At 40.1% G+C, this 16,910-nt stretch overlaps 1 protein-coding gene across 1 annotated transcript; it reads left to right on the forward strand.

The window, feature by feature from the left end:
* Window positions 1–2,477: 2,477 nt before the first annotated feature.
* On the forward strand, window positions 2,478–16,733 carry LOC142384148 (adhesion G-protein coupled receptor G2-like). The gene is made up of 13 exons (XM_075470150.1): window positions 2,478–2,636; window positions 4,960–5,112; window positions 5,214–5,346; window positions 6,045–6,155; window positions 7,342–7,452; window positions 7,553–7,604; window positions 7,717–7,811; window positions 8,016–8,131; window positions 8,417–8,685; window positions 8,772–8,868; window positions 9,143–9,272; window positions 15,070–15,226; window positions 15,693–16,733. Exons 2-13 carry the CDS (start codon window positions 4,961–4,963, stop codon window positions 15,794–15,796), a joined length of 1,527 nt encoding a protein of 508 aa, XP_075326265.1. The 5' UTR covers window positions 2,478–2,636; window position 4,960; the 3' UTR covers window positions 15,797–16,733.
* Window positions 16,734–16,910: the final 177 nt, after the last annotated feature.

Raw genomic sequence — 16,910 nt, forward strand, 5'->3', positions numbered from 1 at the left:
AACACATAACTAAATGGCCCATGGAACAAAATGAATAGCTGGTATGTTCAATGTTTTAAACACTTCACAAAATGAGTTAAAAGTAATGAAACTGAAAACGAGATAGTTTTCTTCATAAAGATGCATACGTTTCTCCCCTTTACCTGTTATTTTGATGTCAAACAATTTCAGGTATGTACGTGACCACCCTCTCCCTGTTGCGGTTCCACCACAGAGTCCTAACTGTACATCTTACTCGTGATGTAAAAACTAATACGATATTTGAATTAAAAACCCAATGTGATAACAATGTGGTAACTACTCTCAGACTTCATCAACCAGTTGGAATGCTTTTTAGGCTGAAGGAAGTAGCTACTTGCATAACGGGTATGGGACTCACTGAAACTCATATATGAGTGATGACACTACGGTCAATATACATGTCTGGGATTAATATTTTTGGTTTATGATATGATAAAGTTTTTTGCGTTCATTTCCATAAGTGGTGGACCTATGTGGAAAGCAGATATTATGATAGCAGGAGATTTGCTTTGAAGTGTTGCTCTGGCATTTCACCATTTTAAGAGCTACAGGTGATTGGTGTTGCAGCATATGAGCAAACAGTCAGAGCTCTTTAAAGATGAAGAGGTGCTACAATACTACTAGTAGTGCTCAATTTTTAGGTAAATTGTTGTTGTTTTTTTTGTTTTTTTTTTCAAAACAGAAGCTTCAGAGCATGCAGTAAATGAATGATTGATTGTTTCAAACCCAGAGCTTCATTGTAAGTTTGCACACATTTTCAATACCCACTTAATCTGATTTCGGGTCGCGTAGGGGATGGAGCCTATCCCAGCTGCCATTGGGTGTACACGCTGGACAGGTCTCCATTTCATCACAGGACCACAAAGAGACAAGCAGCCAGACAAATTCATTCGTAAAGACAATTTAGAATCACCACTTAATTGAATATGCTTGTTTTTGGCCAGTGGGAGGAAGCCAGAGGACCCAGAGAGAAGCCACGCATGCACAGTGAGACCATGCTCCACACAGGAAGACCCCAGCCAGGATTCAAACCACGAACCCTCTTGGTGTGAGGCAACAGTGCTAACCACCACACCACTGTACAGCCCTAAATGTAAGTTTGCACAAATTAGACCAAAATAGGGCTTCAAACCTCAGCTTTCCTTTGCCTGGCGCAACAAAAGCAGCACTTGATCAGAAAACATGTTCTTAAAAGTAACATTGTTATTGACTGGAGGAAACTTAAAAAGCTTAATTTTCTCTGTTCATCATAAGGAGGATCAGCACTTGAATGAGGGTGAGAAGCGCCTGCTGTGTATGTATGTCCCTCTGCTTCACCGGCCTCTCCATCTCCAGGTGATCAGTCTTTGGCAGTTTGTTACCGGCACGATCAATCCCCAAGGGATGACACCAATCAGCTCTTGCACTCTTAATAACGTGACTTGAAGTGTCTTGGTAAAAGCCAGCTAAACACAGGGAAATCCGCAGCTAACAGGTCTCATCCTGACAGATTTTAGTCCTGTGTTAGAACCAATAACTATAACAGCAACATTTGTCTCCCGACAAGAAAACTTTGTAACTCACAGCACACGAACCCGAACAAGCACTGACAACTAGTAGCACACTATGCAGATTAACAGGGAAATATTCAAGGTCTCAAAATGCACTCAGTTCCTGTTTTGTAAGATCTAGCATATCCATTTTATATTGCTGTGTCTATTCATTCTAATTAATAGTTGTCTGCTTTTGTGTCTTTGTGCTGTGTGGACCACCAGGCTTGAAGGCCACCTGCATGCTCAGCCAGTAAACCACTTGATGGATAAAGCACAAAGTGCAACACACCCACACCAACAGCCACTGCAAAGCATGCACAATACAGCTCGGTCTATAAACACAAAATGTATGGGTGTGTAGTGGATTTCAACTGGTTCCTTGAATTCATGATGACAATACCAGCTCCATAGGGCCATATCAGTATGTAGCAACTTTTAATAGTGGAAAAAAATGTTAACAGGCATGGTGAGGTCACCTAAACAACAGCTTTGCAATACTTAATGTCAGAGCGCGGGGGGGGGGGGGGGGCTTACACGCATTAATACAAAGTTTACAATACAAATCAAGATTTTCATATGCTATCCAAAATTGCACAAAAAAACCCAACACATGTCAACATGTAAATACAGATTCCTCCAAGCTTGTGCTTTGTTGTTCAAACTGTCATAAAAGGAAAAATCCCTGTGTAGACAACATAAAACTGGAGGTTTAGTTGTTATCCCCCGTGATGTTTTATAATGTATCACTGCCCTCTGTTGGTGGGTGTGGTGACATGCTGTTGTAAGCATAGTTCTGGGAAGTACAGATTACCAGCTCATGATGTTGACCAGTAAACTTCCATTATAGATAAAGCATGACTTAACCTGAACTGAGCCTTCGTATGTAGCGTTCATGGAAGAGATATCTATCTAGATATTTTGCCAGCTCTCCAGATGACTCCTCTTTTTCTCTCAAAATGTCATTTGCATGTTGACTCAGGTAGCCGTTAAATATCAGCTGGTGTCCTTCTGCACTGCTCCATTCGGCTGTACTCTTTACACATTTAACATGAGATAATAACAAGAACTCAGCAAAACACAAAGGTAAGATATGATTTTCTTTATGGCCAAACCACCCAATTTAGATAATTAAACAGGTGCTGATATCAGACAAGATATATAGCTGTCTCTTATTTAATTAAGTATAAAGACAGGAGATGTGTGAATATGTGCAGTGTTGTATTCTAGGTCATGATCGGTACAAGTTGTGAGTGGTTGTGCTTCTAACTGTGCCCGTCTTTTGCATTCTGTTCTAAGAAGATCATTCAGATTCAAATCTAAAACATTATCTTTAGGGGAAAAAGGGCATTTCTAACTGATTAGACTTATTTCATCAAGACCAATAAATCTACGAGGATTGGGGAACAACCTTGGTTATACTTTTGCTGTTAAATTTTTTGTTAGATATGTTTTAATTCTGATGTGATCTCTGACTTCATGTCAAGTTTATGTGCTGCAACAAGATGAACTGAAATTTCTTACCCTGTGACACATTTACTAGTTTTCTGAGGTCCTTAAGGATTATTGATTTTATTATGTAAAGCACTTTGTGCTGCTTTTTTAGTATGAAAGGTGCTATATAAATAAAGTTTGATTTGATTTGATTTGATTTGATTTGATTTGATTTAACAGCATTACTATTTCTAAACTGTAGTATGTGCAGGTCATGTAACCAGTTCTTTAACCTGAACACCAATAAAAGCAGGTTACAAACTACAGCAAAAGCCAACATAAGAACCCAGCCACAATTCCTCCCCTTGGTCCCAAATGTAAGGTGGCTCTTTTCTTTAAGGGATCAAGTAGTAATGGTCTTCTTGCTTTTCCACTTGGCTTTGGGCAAGCATTTGGAGGGCTAGATGAGCATTACTCCTTAATCTCTAAAAGAAATGGGGTTCTTGGATGGAAAATGGGGGAGGAAATTGTGATGGAGCCAAACTGTCTTCATAGGGTGTTGACTTATTATGACCAAACAGACAAATTAAATGCTCATCAAGTCGATGTAATTCTTAGGTTCTACATATCAGGGCATTAAAGAACTGAACTAATAGCTAAAAGAAAATTGGGCAATTATGAAGTATCAAAGTTAGGTAAATATAACATGCCATGAACAATAAGACATGAGATATTGTATGGTGTCAATAGTTTCATAAAAAACTAAGCCAAAATCTAGAAGCCCGTGTAAAAAACAAAGTATTCTAGAGAAATTAAGAAGAAAAGTAGCAGAGGGTGCTGCTAATCAAATGATCTTGTTACTGATAAAAAGTGTGGGCCCCTCTAAAGAAGCAGAAATTTAGCCGCTTGCTGGTTTAGAATATTCAGATGTGTGTTATCTCAAAGCCAAGCAGGAACGACATTGCTGCCCATAAATCTTGGAAGGGTTATTAGGCATTAGGTTATCTGGCCATTTCCAAACAATCTGTCCATCATTCTACAGTGCGAAAGATTATTCACAAATTAAAAACAGACGTTTGAGAGCTATATCTCAGATTCCACAGGCCTCAGCCAGCAATGTTAAATGTTAAAGTTCATGACAAGAACAAATAGAAAAAGGATGCACAAGTACGGCTTGTTCACTTTTTGTCTGAAACAGGAAGCAAACGTAGTCCGGAGTTGAGATCGTTACAAAGATAAACTTGCAGTTCAGGTTACAGAACAATTGCTGTTTATCCAAAGTTTTGTCAGCTCACCTAAACTTCCAACCTCCCCTTTACAAATATGGAGTCCATCCTACAGCAACTCCAACTCTAAATTTCTGTCACAAAACACTTTACTTATGATCATGGAGGAAATACGGATATGATAATAAGATGAAAGCTAGCTCTGCGTCTAAAATAAATAGCTTACATTTGCTCTTTGTTGGCTTCCCAATGAAATATAACACAACTATTAAAACATTGACTGAGGATCTGCACACAAGATCCATCCATCCATCCATTTTCTATACCCGCTGAATCTGTCGGTCAGGTCACGGGGGGGCTGGAGCCTATCCCAGCGGTCAATGGGCGAGAGGCGAAAATGTAAAACAGTGTAAGAAAAAGAAAAAAAACTCAATTAGTCCACAAAACACATATGAAAGACACAAACGTCTTCAAAAATACGGTAATTTATCATTAATATGATCATTATTCATTTATTATTACATTGTCAAATCAAGATTGATAATTGACTTGGAGCTTAATTTTCCAAAGCGACACTGTTGAAGTTTGCATGCCAAGTGAACCGTGTGGATGTCTGTAGAAGCTCCACTTCAGGCCCCTTGTGGAGCTGTGAATGAGGAGAATTGTCCACACCTGAGAAGTCTAGAGTTAGAACCATTCTACTCTATTCTGTGGTTTTTGTGTCCAAATCCCTTCTCTCCACTTGACAGGATGAAGTACTGGGTCCTCTCGTGGCTGGTTCTGCATGCCGTTACTCAGGAAAACGACGCTCAGATTTGTGTAGCAGGTCAGGTTCCTTTTTCAACCTGTGCAGAAGAATTTCTGAATATTTCGCGTACTGGAAACCCTACTGAAATCATCAGGTAAACATTTTCATTCTATATCAGACAATATGTTACAGAATCAATGGAAGTCTCTACATCGAGATGACTTTTCTTAATATTTTCTCATTCTTTTCCACAAGAGCCTTATGGTCCCTGGATGACTCTATGAACAGACCAAACATCGACTTTTTTTCTGTCTCTGGGTTTTTGGGCATCACGCACTTTCCCACGACTCGCTTTGACGGCCTTGAAATTTTTGCCAATAGGAGTCAGGTAAAAAAGAAAAATGTTTTCATTTATGTGTCTACCATTTTGGTCAAGACTGAAATATTTTAAGAGCTACTGGATGTCTTATTCTGCATTAATGTGCAGACATACAATCATGTGAAAAAGAAAGTACACCCTCTTTAAATTGTAAGGTTTTATGATACATTAAAAAAGATTACATAAAGCTCCATAAAACCTTCGAAGTGAAAGAGGGTGTACTTTATTTTTACACAACTGCATTTTGTTTTCAGATGATGAATACCTGAGACTGTGGTGGATCCCTGTAGCAAATAACATATTGTTTTGTTTAATAGTAAAATATTTAAGATATAAATGGCTGCAAAACACAAATTTAAAAAAAATCTTTCTGAAGCATTCATATCTTCATTGGCATCGCAGTATTGATTACTCATCCATCCGTTATTATGTTATGTGTTTTAGTCTTTAATTCATTTTTATTCTTTTTTATGTTTTTCTTCATTGTTAGTTTAATAAACTACACAGTCCAAGGCCAGCTCAGTGTCACTTTGGTACTAAAAAAGTGATTCACCAAAGATAACTTATAAGCTAGATCTTTGATACACAAATGACTGTCCGATTTAGTGTAAATGTTCAGGTGATGTAGGACACAAATGCAGCTTAATGGTGGCATTATGTTGTGGCATGCATTTTCATGCAATGTTTCTCGCCTGTTTCTGTTGTAGATAATGATAGGAATGCCTGTACCGAACACCATACTGAAGGTTGCCCTGCCAAAGGAGTTGGACCCCCCATGGCCCATCATAGTATTTTGCACATTTACCCTACCAACAAAGGTTAGAGACTGAACTTTGTTGTGTACACTTTTGTAGAAAAAATGTGATGAGCACTTTAATTTTGCATTTGCATAAAAGTTACAGTTATGTGAAAACAAGAGTCAGTCAAGACCTTAGGGAGGCAATCGTTGCTGCCCATCAATTGCCATCAATTGACCATGGACTCCTATGTATTCCAAAGTATTCTAGAATCAAATGAGAGGCCACCTGTCCAACAAATACAGACTTCTGTGCATAAATGAACGCCAGCAAACGTCAATGACCTGAACTCGTCTTGCAAAGAGGAGTGGGCCAAAATTCTTTTAAAATGAAAAAGCGAACACTAAAGAACGCAAGTTGCAAGTGCTTTTAGCACCGCTGTTCCCTGGATAATGCGGGACAAAGAACAACTCCTCAAATTCACATTTCACTAAATTCCACAACAACCATATTACACCAACCAGTTATGTTTTCTACGTTTTTTAAACAAACCATTCATTTGGGATTTGATCATTGATTTGAATTTATTTAATAGACACAAGTGCGAGGGACTTTATTTTTTCCCATCACCAAGAGTAAATCAGGGGATTTGTAAAAACTACTCTGTTTTGTGACGTTCACAGTAGCATTGTGAGAGCAGAAACTCTCAGAAACACAAATCCTTCAATTTTCCAGCTTGTTTTAAGGTTTGGTAAAAGGACAGAAAATTTTAGAATAAGAGTCAGGTAGGTAGAAGTTTTGGTTAAAGTTGGAGTTGGTGTTCAGGTTGTGAACGTATGTCAACCGAGTGTCACTTGAAGGCATGCATACAAAGCTGTGTGTGGGTGTCTGTTTAAGTACTTTACTATCGAAACACAAGGTAAGGTGTCGGTTTCTGTCAAAAAGCAACACACTCCAACACAATGCTGCAGAAGTAGCTGCTCTTAAACATTTTGTATGTTTCTCCACTGATGACATGGCAACATTTAAATCAGTTCACATTTAGAGATGTTCTATCTAAAGAAGCTGTGTCCATTCATAAAGCAAAACATTTTATAATATGGTAATATCGCCATATCAGAATTCAAATGACCCCAAGCAGCGTAAAAAGGATCACTGTTTTTTTTTTTTTCCCCGTTGTAAATATAGTACAATTGTGCAAATTTTAGCCAATCACTGTCTTGAACAAACTGTAAAATCAACTGATTGAATGCATTTTGTACTGTAGGATATTTTTGGAGACAGGCTTTATGATGGCAGACTGGTTGGTCTGAAAGTTCGAGGAAAGAACATTTTTGGACTTCAGACACGAATGAACATCACCATGAACATCACAGACGTAACTACAACTTAATTCCCTTTAATCCTAATCTCTGTAGAGTTATGTTATCACTGAATGACACAGAAAATGGACAAATTTGTCTTTTTTCTAACTAAAGTTGCCGATAACCCAAAAGCTCCAGTGTGTGTTCTTAAATTTTTCAACCAACAGTGAGTATCAAATATCATATCTGTCATGAGTAGTATGCATATAAATAATTCTTTAGTTATACAGATGTACTTCAGCTGTGGCAACATCGTAATGGCTCTGCCTGTCTGTTAGATTTCAGCAGTAATGGCTGCCTGACCCTGTGGGAGCCTGGTCAGAGTCACATCACTTGTTCCTGTGACCATCTCACACTGTTTGGTGTGCTCATGGTAGGCCCTGTCTTTTGCTTTGTTTGTGAACTTGAGGGGACTGCCTCTGTAATGTAGCAGCATACAGCTTATGCAAAGTTGCTTGAAATATATATATACATCCTGTTAAGTTAAATAAATGTACTGTGAATATATGTTGAACATTTATGTTCCTGCAGCTGACAGAAGCTACAGGAAAGTCTGAAAGTGTTCTTTTTTCCACAGGTGTCTGTTTCCCTGTCTCCTAAAGACCAGGAGATTTTGGAGTACATTAGTCTCATTGGCTGTAGTCTTTCTCTGTTTGGTCTGGTCATCACTGTTTTGCTCTTCATCACAAATCGGTAGTATATTCTTCCCTTGTGGATGACCTTTCTCCCAGTCCCAATGTCCTTGATTCCTTTTTTCTTTTTTATCGTTGCTTTCCTCTTCCAACATTTGTTCCTCTCTTGTCTGACTTTTGCAACTGTGCTTTCCTAACAAGTATGTCCATTTGTTGCCTCTTTCTTTCCATTCCTTTAACTCCTTCAACTTATATGAACAAATTTTACCTGCAACAACAATATGACCATATTGGTCGGCACAAAACGCCGTCACTCACTACAGATCATATCTTCTTTGTCCAACAGAGAACTCAGAGGAGATGACTCTAAAAAGGTCCACATAGGCCTCGTAATTGCTCTGATCCTCCTCAACACACACTTCCTCCCCAGTCAGTGGGTGGCGACAGTGTCCTCCCCAGGACTTTGTTTCTATATGGCTCTTTCTCTTCACTACTCCCTGTTGGCCACTTTCAGCTGGATAGCCTTAGAGGGATTCCACCTCTACCTGCACTTTGTTAAAGTCTTCAACATCTACATCAAGAGCTACCTGCTCAAGGTCAACATAGTGGCCTGGGGTAAGTGGCATCATCTGCTTAAAGACGTTCAGTGACGGCACCCATTAGTTAAAGAATCAGTTCCTTACTCATCTCTTATGTTTCAGGTGTTCCTGCAGTCATTGTGTTAGTGGTGGTGATCACAGACAGAGAAACATATGGTCGTGTCCCTCTGGACATATCTAACCCCAACAGCACAGAAATGTAAGGGAAAAGCAGGAACAAATGTCCAAGCATGTACTATCTAGACTAATAATTCACTTTTTGTTACTACATCTTTTACATGTGTGTTTGAGCCTGTGAGTGATTGAATATTCAACTAAAACTGATAAACACATACACACACACACATACAGTATTTGGCTATGTTTGGAATGATTGAATCTTCAGTCACCCGATGGGACATTACTAAAGAATACGTTTAGCATTTTTCAGTGTATGATTATAAATGGTTTGTTTGTGTTCCCTTTCTTTGTAGATGCTATATAACCAATGACGTGGTGAAGCATGTGACTACATTGGGAATGTTTGGCTTGGTGTTCATGTTTAACATGAGCATGCTTATGGTGATAGTCAGACATGTTTTGGGTGTCTGCCATAAGAAAAAGGTAATCATTTCTCTTCACGTTATGTTTGTGAACATGATACAACGATACATCTCTTGGTATTCTAACTCTTTATTCATCTACATATCTCTTGAAAATACAAACATGAACTGCGTTGTTACCTTCACAAGATTTATTTCTAAATTCATCATTATTTTCTTCATCTTCATGTAAAGATTATATTGTCTTTTGAAAGTTATACATTAATCAGTGTGTTTGCTTTTGATACTCTCCCATTCATGCCTGTCAAGTGTGTGTGTCTTTCATAGAAGAATCATTTCAAATGCCCAGACCTAACCATACAGCATCTGCAAACAAAAGGGAATTTTAGTTTAGAAACTATTTGTTCAGATGCAAGGGAGTAACTTTGATTTTGACATTGGTGGGGACACAAAAGTGCTCCACGACAGTTTTTTTTTTTTTTTTGCATTACCAATCATAAGTTAATGGCATGCAGATGCTATATATTAACGAGCCATCCAAATGTTTAGGGAGTTGGTCTTTAAATCACAGGGTTGCAGGCTCAAATCCCACGATTAGGCTACCTCTGTTTACACCTGGAGTGACCTTGAGCAAAACAACTAACCCAACATTGCTCCAGAGACTGTAACCAATAATGTGTTCTTATAAGTCGCTTTGGATAAAAAAAAGTCAGCTAAGTGTTATGTAATGTAACTCATATAATGACAGGGTATCTGCACATTTTTTAATCAACAAATTTAATGACTTTTAAGACCTTTTTAAGACCTCTAAGAATAAAAATTAAGACCATTACCACGGCAAAAATATATATAAAAACTACACTCTAGGCTGTTCGGTGTTGAGAAAAAGTCCAGTGTGAAATGTGTGCTTCAGTGATACTGAATCAGTGTGTCAACATGATCGCATAAGATTTGAACGCACAAGGCAACACCACACACTACAGGACAATCGTGCCCAATTGTCACACCTCTGCCAAGGAGTGTGTTTTCGCTGCCGTTTGTCTGTCTGTTTGTCTGAGGCTCTGAGTCTGAGCAAAATAAATCCATAAATGAACCTAATTTTCGAGTTATGTCTACTGTGCTTTTACAACTAGCAAAACAATTTTACTACCCAAGTTAACTTAAACCAGAACTTTGGACAACTCACGTGAAGCACAGACTATGGACAGTGACTTTGCATTGCATAAACCACACGACAAGTGTCTGCAATCTAATCAAATAAATAAAAACTAGCACAGACCGCTCATACAGTCAATGGCATGTACCCATAGAAAAAAATACACACTCACACACATATCATACAACCTGACTATCGGCTAACAACCATGATCAGTAACCTACACAAACCCAGACACATAATGGCTCGGCGGCCAGCAATCGGATAAACCAATTAAGTGAATCAATCCTGTGAAAGAATGAAAACAAGTGAATGAAACCTGCACTCACCCATTATGAAGTTAACTCTGCCAGCCCCATAATCTTGCCCCTGCTCAGCCAACTCCATGACGTCGGGTATGGTTGGTAACATTACGGCGGCTAGCATTAGCAACGAGGGTGCTAGGCTTGCTAAATCGGTAAGCATTAGGCTACAGAAGAAAGCAAGTCTTTTTAGTTACATTATATTATCATCTTTCTTCTCGGCTATAAGTTAACCTTTGTTTACGGCCACTGGCCCTAACCTGACGCGCTAGCTGTCAAATCACCGGAAGTTTTCACCGGAAGTACTGGCGCACACACAAAACGTCAGCAGTCGCCATTATTGTGCACAGAGCGATAGAAAATCGTCTCTCCAGACATATCTTTCTTTCATTTCGCCCAGATGAAATTTAATGCCACTCTTCGAAAATCGGCGAAATTTAAGACATTTTAAGACCTTAAAAAAAGTATTTTTTATTTAAGACTTTTTAATACTTTTTAAGGATCTGCGGAGACCCTGAGTAGGGGGCTGAATATTGGTAGGGATTTGACCCTAGCGTCCCTACCCAAAATTACGCCCTTGTTCAGATGAAAGATGGATTAAATCTGACCACAGTTTCCTGCCCTTCAATCAAATGCAACAGCGTTGTCCTGAGCATAAGCCAATTCTCTTGACACTCTTCAGTTTGAATCCGCCCATTCTCAATGTTACCCCACCAACCTGCTGTCCATGTTGGGTCTGGTCCAAAACTGATGTTGGGTTCTGTGTCATAGGAGAGTTCTGTGTAGCAGTGCACTCAGTAAAATGTTTTGACACCTCCGTTCTTCATTATAGTAACCGCATTCATATGCACACATTATTATTGGCACACAATTTGATATCACAAGCCAATCCCTGCTTTTCCAGTCCACATATGAACATTACTGTCAGAGCAAGTGAAGAGTTGGACCCTGGAATTTTGTTTTGTAAAAAATTACATTTCAGTACCCAAAAAGCGCTTGTTCATGTGGACGACAGGTGCAAACACATTTAAAAATCAAGAGAATCAAATTACCAGCGCATGTACAAGGCCTCAGTAGATGGATTTCATCCTCTGTACCAGTTTTAGTATCACCTTTGCAATGTAAATTATCAACACTACACATATTAGAATAGAATAGAATACAATACAATACAATACAATACAATACAATATAATACAATACAATACAATACAATAGAAAAATACTTTATACAATGGGGAAAATTCAAATTAGTCAAGTAGCTCAAAAAATGATTAATATTTACAATGATTGTATATTAGGCAACAACAACAATAACATAATACTAATAAAATACTACTACTAATAATAATGATGATAATAAATGACTAAATAAATATATTTGAGAAGAACTCAGCAGTCACTGTTAAAAAGCCTTATGGCTGTGGGAACAAAGGACCTCCTGAACCTCTCAGTCCTGCAGCGCAGAGAGATGAGCCTCTCACTGCAGCTGCTCCTCTGTCCTGCCAGGATGCTGTGGAGAGGATGTTTATTATTCTCCAAAACAGAATATAATTTCCACCTCATCAGTTGCTCCACCACAGCACTGAGAGGGTCTTATCCTTCTGCCTACAACAGAACCAGCCTTTTTCACCAGTTTGTCCAGGCGCCTACAGTTTCTGTCTGTAGTGCAACTCCCCCAGCAGACAGCAGCATAGAACAGTGCACTCTCAATGATAGTGTGATAAAACATGCACATCATATCACTGCAGACATTGAAGGACCTGAGCCGTCTCAGGAAGAAGAGACGGCTCTGGCCCCTCCTTTACACTGCTTCCATGTTGGCAGACCACTCCAGTTTATTATCCAGCACCACCCCCAGGTATTTCCAGGTCTGAACAGTCTCTATCTCCCCTCCATCAATGCAGACTGACTGGTATGGAGTTTTAGATCTCCTGAAGTCCACCAGCAGCTCTTTGGTCTTGGTGGTGTTCAGGAGCAAACTGTTATTTTTGGTCCAGCTATAGAAGGACTCCACAAGGTCCCTGTACTCCTTCTCCTGTCCACCACGCACACATGCCACAACAGCCGTATCATCAGAATACTTCTGTATGTGGCAGGACTCTGAGTTGTACCTGAAGTCCAATGTGTACAGGGTGAAAAGAAAAGGAGCCAAAACAGTACCCTGCAGTAATAGTCTATAATCCACGATGTCAGGGAGGGGGCCACACCCATACCTAGATGCTTGGCTTTAGTATGGGAGGCCGTATGGTGTTGAAGGCACTGGAGAAGTCAAAGAACATGATTCTCACATATGAACCAGGCCCATCCAGATAAGCACATGCTCGATGCAACATGTACAGAATTGCGGCTTCCACTCCTGTGTGTTTCTGGTAGGCAAACTTGAGCCTCAGAAACCTGCAATCTCATGCAATGAACAAGGAGTCTCTCCAAGGTCTTCATGATATGAGATGTCAGAGCCACCGGTCTGTAGTCATTCAGCTTCACCAGTTGCCCTAATTTGGGCACTGGTATGAGACAAGAAGTTTTCCACAGCACCGGGACTCTTTCCATCTGAATGCTCATATTGAAGAGCCTCTGAAGAGGGACTGCTAGTTGACCAGCACAGTCCCTCAGAAGCCTTGGACAGACTCCATCTGGGCCTGCGGCCCTCCCTGACTGAAGTCTCTTGAGCTCAGCTCCAACCTCCTCTATAGTTAGACACAGAGGTTGTAGCGGCGGGATGGCGACAGGAGTGATGTTGCTATCAATCATAGAGATGGAGGTGGGGGTGCAGCTGGACAGAGGAGGGCTAGTGGTGTACTCCACCTTAGCTCGACGTAGTGTATTTTTAAGCTCCTGTTGTACACTCCACCGCCTTTCACCATCACCATTCTGGAACGCCCTCTTTTTCTGGTTCAGGAGGTCTTTGATGTCACTGGTGATCCATGGTTTATTATTTGGATAGCACATTACAGTCCTGACTGGAATCACAGTGTCCCTACAGAAGTTAATGTAGTCTGTGATGGTGCTGACCCTCCTGTCCATGTCAATGTCCATTTCGTCTTCCTCCAGCAGTACAGCCCAGTCTGTGACATCAAAGCAGTCTCTCAATGCACCACTCACCTCTGGTGACCACTTCCTGAAAGATCTGGTAGTAACAGGAAGTCTTTGTACACACGGTCTGTATGTGGGTTGTAGATAGACCATGCTGTGATCAGATCTACTCAGTGGTGGAAGAGACACTGCCCTGTAAGCCTCCTTCACGTTAGCATAGAACAGATCTAATGTCTTTTCTCCACGTGTTGGACAGTCCACATACTGTACAAAGCCAGTCAGGCAGGAGGATAGAGAGACATGGTTGAAATCCCCTGTGATTGCAATGAATGCCTCAGGATTCTGGGTCTGTATCCTAGCAACGGCGTAATGGATGACGTCACATGCCGTTGTAGGTGCCGCCCTCGTTGGAATGTAAACAGCGATGACGACTGTATATGGGAACTCTCTGGGTGCATAGAACGCACGGAAACCAACTGACAGCAGTTCAATGTCTGGACAACAAACTCTCTCCTTAACAGTCACATTGCGGGGGTTTACCCATCTCTGATTAAAGAACAGTATAACACCCCCGCCTTTCCGCTTACCGCCGCTCCTATTCAGGTCACGATCCGCTCGTACGGCTGTGAAGCCGGGAATGTCCACACATGAGTCTGGTGTGTTGTCGTTCGGCCAGGACTCAGACAGACAGATCAAACTGCTCTCCTTATACAGCTGTTTGTTTCACACAAGCGCCTCTAGCTCATCACACTTGTTTGGTAGTGAGTTAGCGTTTCCCATAATCACCGAGGGCAGAAAAGGCTTGTACCAAAATGCATCCACGGTACAGCTTTTTAGATTAAAATTGAATGTTTAATTCCGTGTCCAATCCTTGACAGTCAAATCAAATCAAATCAAATCAAATTTATTTGTATAGCACATTTCATGTACAAACAGTTCAAAGTGCTTTACATAAAATAAAGCACTTTGAACTGCCAACAGTTCTTCTCTTGTGTACACTGCTCTAGTAGCAGTGCACATTGTCAAAAAATTTAAAATAAAACAAAATGTAAATAAAAAGCAGATCACTAAAAATCACTAAAATGTTTAGATAAAAACTAAAAATGACATATAATCATATAAACGACAGGGACAGGGACATCTGGGTTTCTCTGCTTAAGCTGCTGCCCCCGCGACCCAATCCCTGGAGAAGCGGAAGATGATGGATGGATGGATGGCATATAAACGACGAACAAAATTGAGAGCTACACAGACTTGCTGCCGATAAGGCCGGCACATAGCAACCGAATGTTATAAAGTGATGTTCATTTTTCAAGTTGACCTAAACCTTCTGTGTGTTTGTGTTTTACTTCATATTTTCCAAGTTTGGGGAGAGTGAACGTGGTACAACCAGGAACAAAATATGCCTCTTGCTGACACTCATCACTCTGCTAGGCATTACCTGGGGCCTGATCTTCTTCTCATTTGGCCACCTCACCACTCCATTCCTCTACATCTTCTGCATTGCGAACTCACTGCAAGGTCTGCACAACTTTTACAATGTGATCACCTCCCGTCTGTGGTTATGCATCTGTAAATGTAACTGACCGGGTTGGAAGAGTCAAATACTGCATGATACCGTTTTTTTTTTGTGGGTAAGTGGAGAGCTCCATGGGCATTGGAAGCAGTAACTGCAGTCGTCATTGCAGATTTAAGTTACAGCTTTGGTTTAACTCATAGTACACCACGGTGAAAGATTCACACGGTGCATTAAGTTCAGACAGAAGTGGAACCTGGCAAGATTACTCAACCTCAAAAAAATAGTTTAAGGCATTTACATTGATGACATTGAAAGATGCAAATTATCAAGAGAAAACACTGTGCTTTTTCATATGGCAGGTGTTGCAACCTGACACTGTTATATTGTTTGTCATTGGTATTTGCATGATCCTCACTTCCCGCACACTAAACTTTTGCTTCACTTCCTTCTCTTCCTTTTCTCATACAGGTTTCTTAATCTTCGTTTATTTTGTGTTGGCTTGGAAGAAGATCAGAGACTCAGCTACTGAGTCAAACACGGAAACATTTAACACAAACAACCCACAGAAGTAGCATGCCACTCAGATCCACACGTGAAAGCTGGAATAGGGAGGTTGTTATGGGCGTATTCATTGTTAGGACAGCTTAGTTATTAGTTGGAAGGTTTTTTTTAAAAGTTTTTTTAATAAAGATTTTTACATTATTAATGTTGTGAAATGTCAAAGGGAGGCATTAAGCATAAGCACGTCATTTAGGTCATGCCTGCATCCACTGCCAGTGGACTGTTGAGAGGTGAAAGGAAACACTACAGTAGTAGATCTTTTGCTTAAACTTTTTTTCCTGCATTGTGTCCAGAACTGATCTGAATTTTACAGCTTCACTTAAATGGGAGTAAAGTTTCTCTTCGAGCATGGATTCTGTGGGTAACATCTTCAGCAGTGCAGTCCATTACTATATACTGTATTTGAAATACTTTATTGTGACTTATCTCGTGTTTTTTTTCATCTCCTTTATTCTTACATGAACAGTTTTTGTATGTATTTAGGTATACATGAATATTCTGCCATCTGTTTATGATTTTTGTCTTCTTTTATTGTTACTTTAGTTCCCAAATTTTCCTGCTGAGTTTCTTTTTTATGGACTATTTAGAAGCGGCACTTCTGACTTTGATGTTTTCAATATAATGCAATGACAATAAATGCTTTCTAATGATAATACTTGCTGATTACTATCAATACTGTGTGTTTTTCTGTCCACTTACAACTGCTACAGCACTACGTTTGTATTCTTGATCCTGAAGCATTGTCCAGTTACAGACCTGTCTAACAAATATCCATCCATTTTCTATGTTTGCTGAAACCGTCGCTGAATCGGGTCGCAGGGGGGCTGGAGCCTATCCCATTCATAGGCACCCTGGACAGGCCGCCAGTCCATCACACCAATTAACCTAACATGCATGTTTTTGGACAGTGGGAGGAAGCCGGAGTACCCGGAGAGAACCCACGCATGCACGGGGAGAACATGCACACAGAAAGGCCCCAGCCGGGAGTTGAACCTGGAACCCTCTCGCTGTGAGGCGACAGTGCTAATCTAAAAAAACATTTTATTGCTAAAACTTTTGAGAAATAGTTCTTTCTTCCTAAGCAGCTTATTTGAAAAGTCTGGCTTTAGAGTACTCAACAGCACT

The sequence above is a fragment of the Odontesthes bonariensis genome, chromosome 1 (assembly GCF_027942865.1).
Source record: "Odontesthes bonariensis isolate fOdoBon6 chromosome 1, fOdoBon6.hap1, whole genome shotgun sequence".
Taxonomy (NCBI): Eukaryota; Metazoa; Chordata; class Actinopteri; order Atheriniformes; family Atherinopsidae; genus Odontesthes; species Odontesthes bonariensis.

What these genes read in the sequence shown, in the direction of transcription:
- LOC142384148 (XM_075470150.1), top strand. Translation starts at nt 4,961, where the DNA reads ATGAAGTACTGGGTCCTCTCGTGGCTGGTTCTGCATGCCGTTACTCAG. An exon ending in CTTAAATTTTTCAACCAACA is followed by an intron (nt 7,605 to 7,716) that starts GTGAGTATCAAA and finishes CCTGTCTGTTAG; the next exon opens with ATTTCAGCAGTAATGGCTGC. An exon ending in TTGCTCTTCATCACAAATCG is followed by an intron (nt 8,132 to 8,416) that starts GTAGTATATTCT and finishes TTTGTCCAACAG; the next exon opens with AGAACTCAGAGGAGATGACT.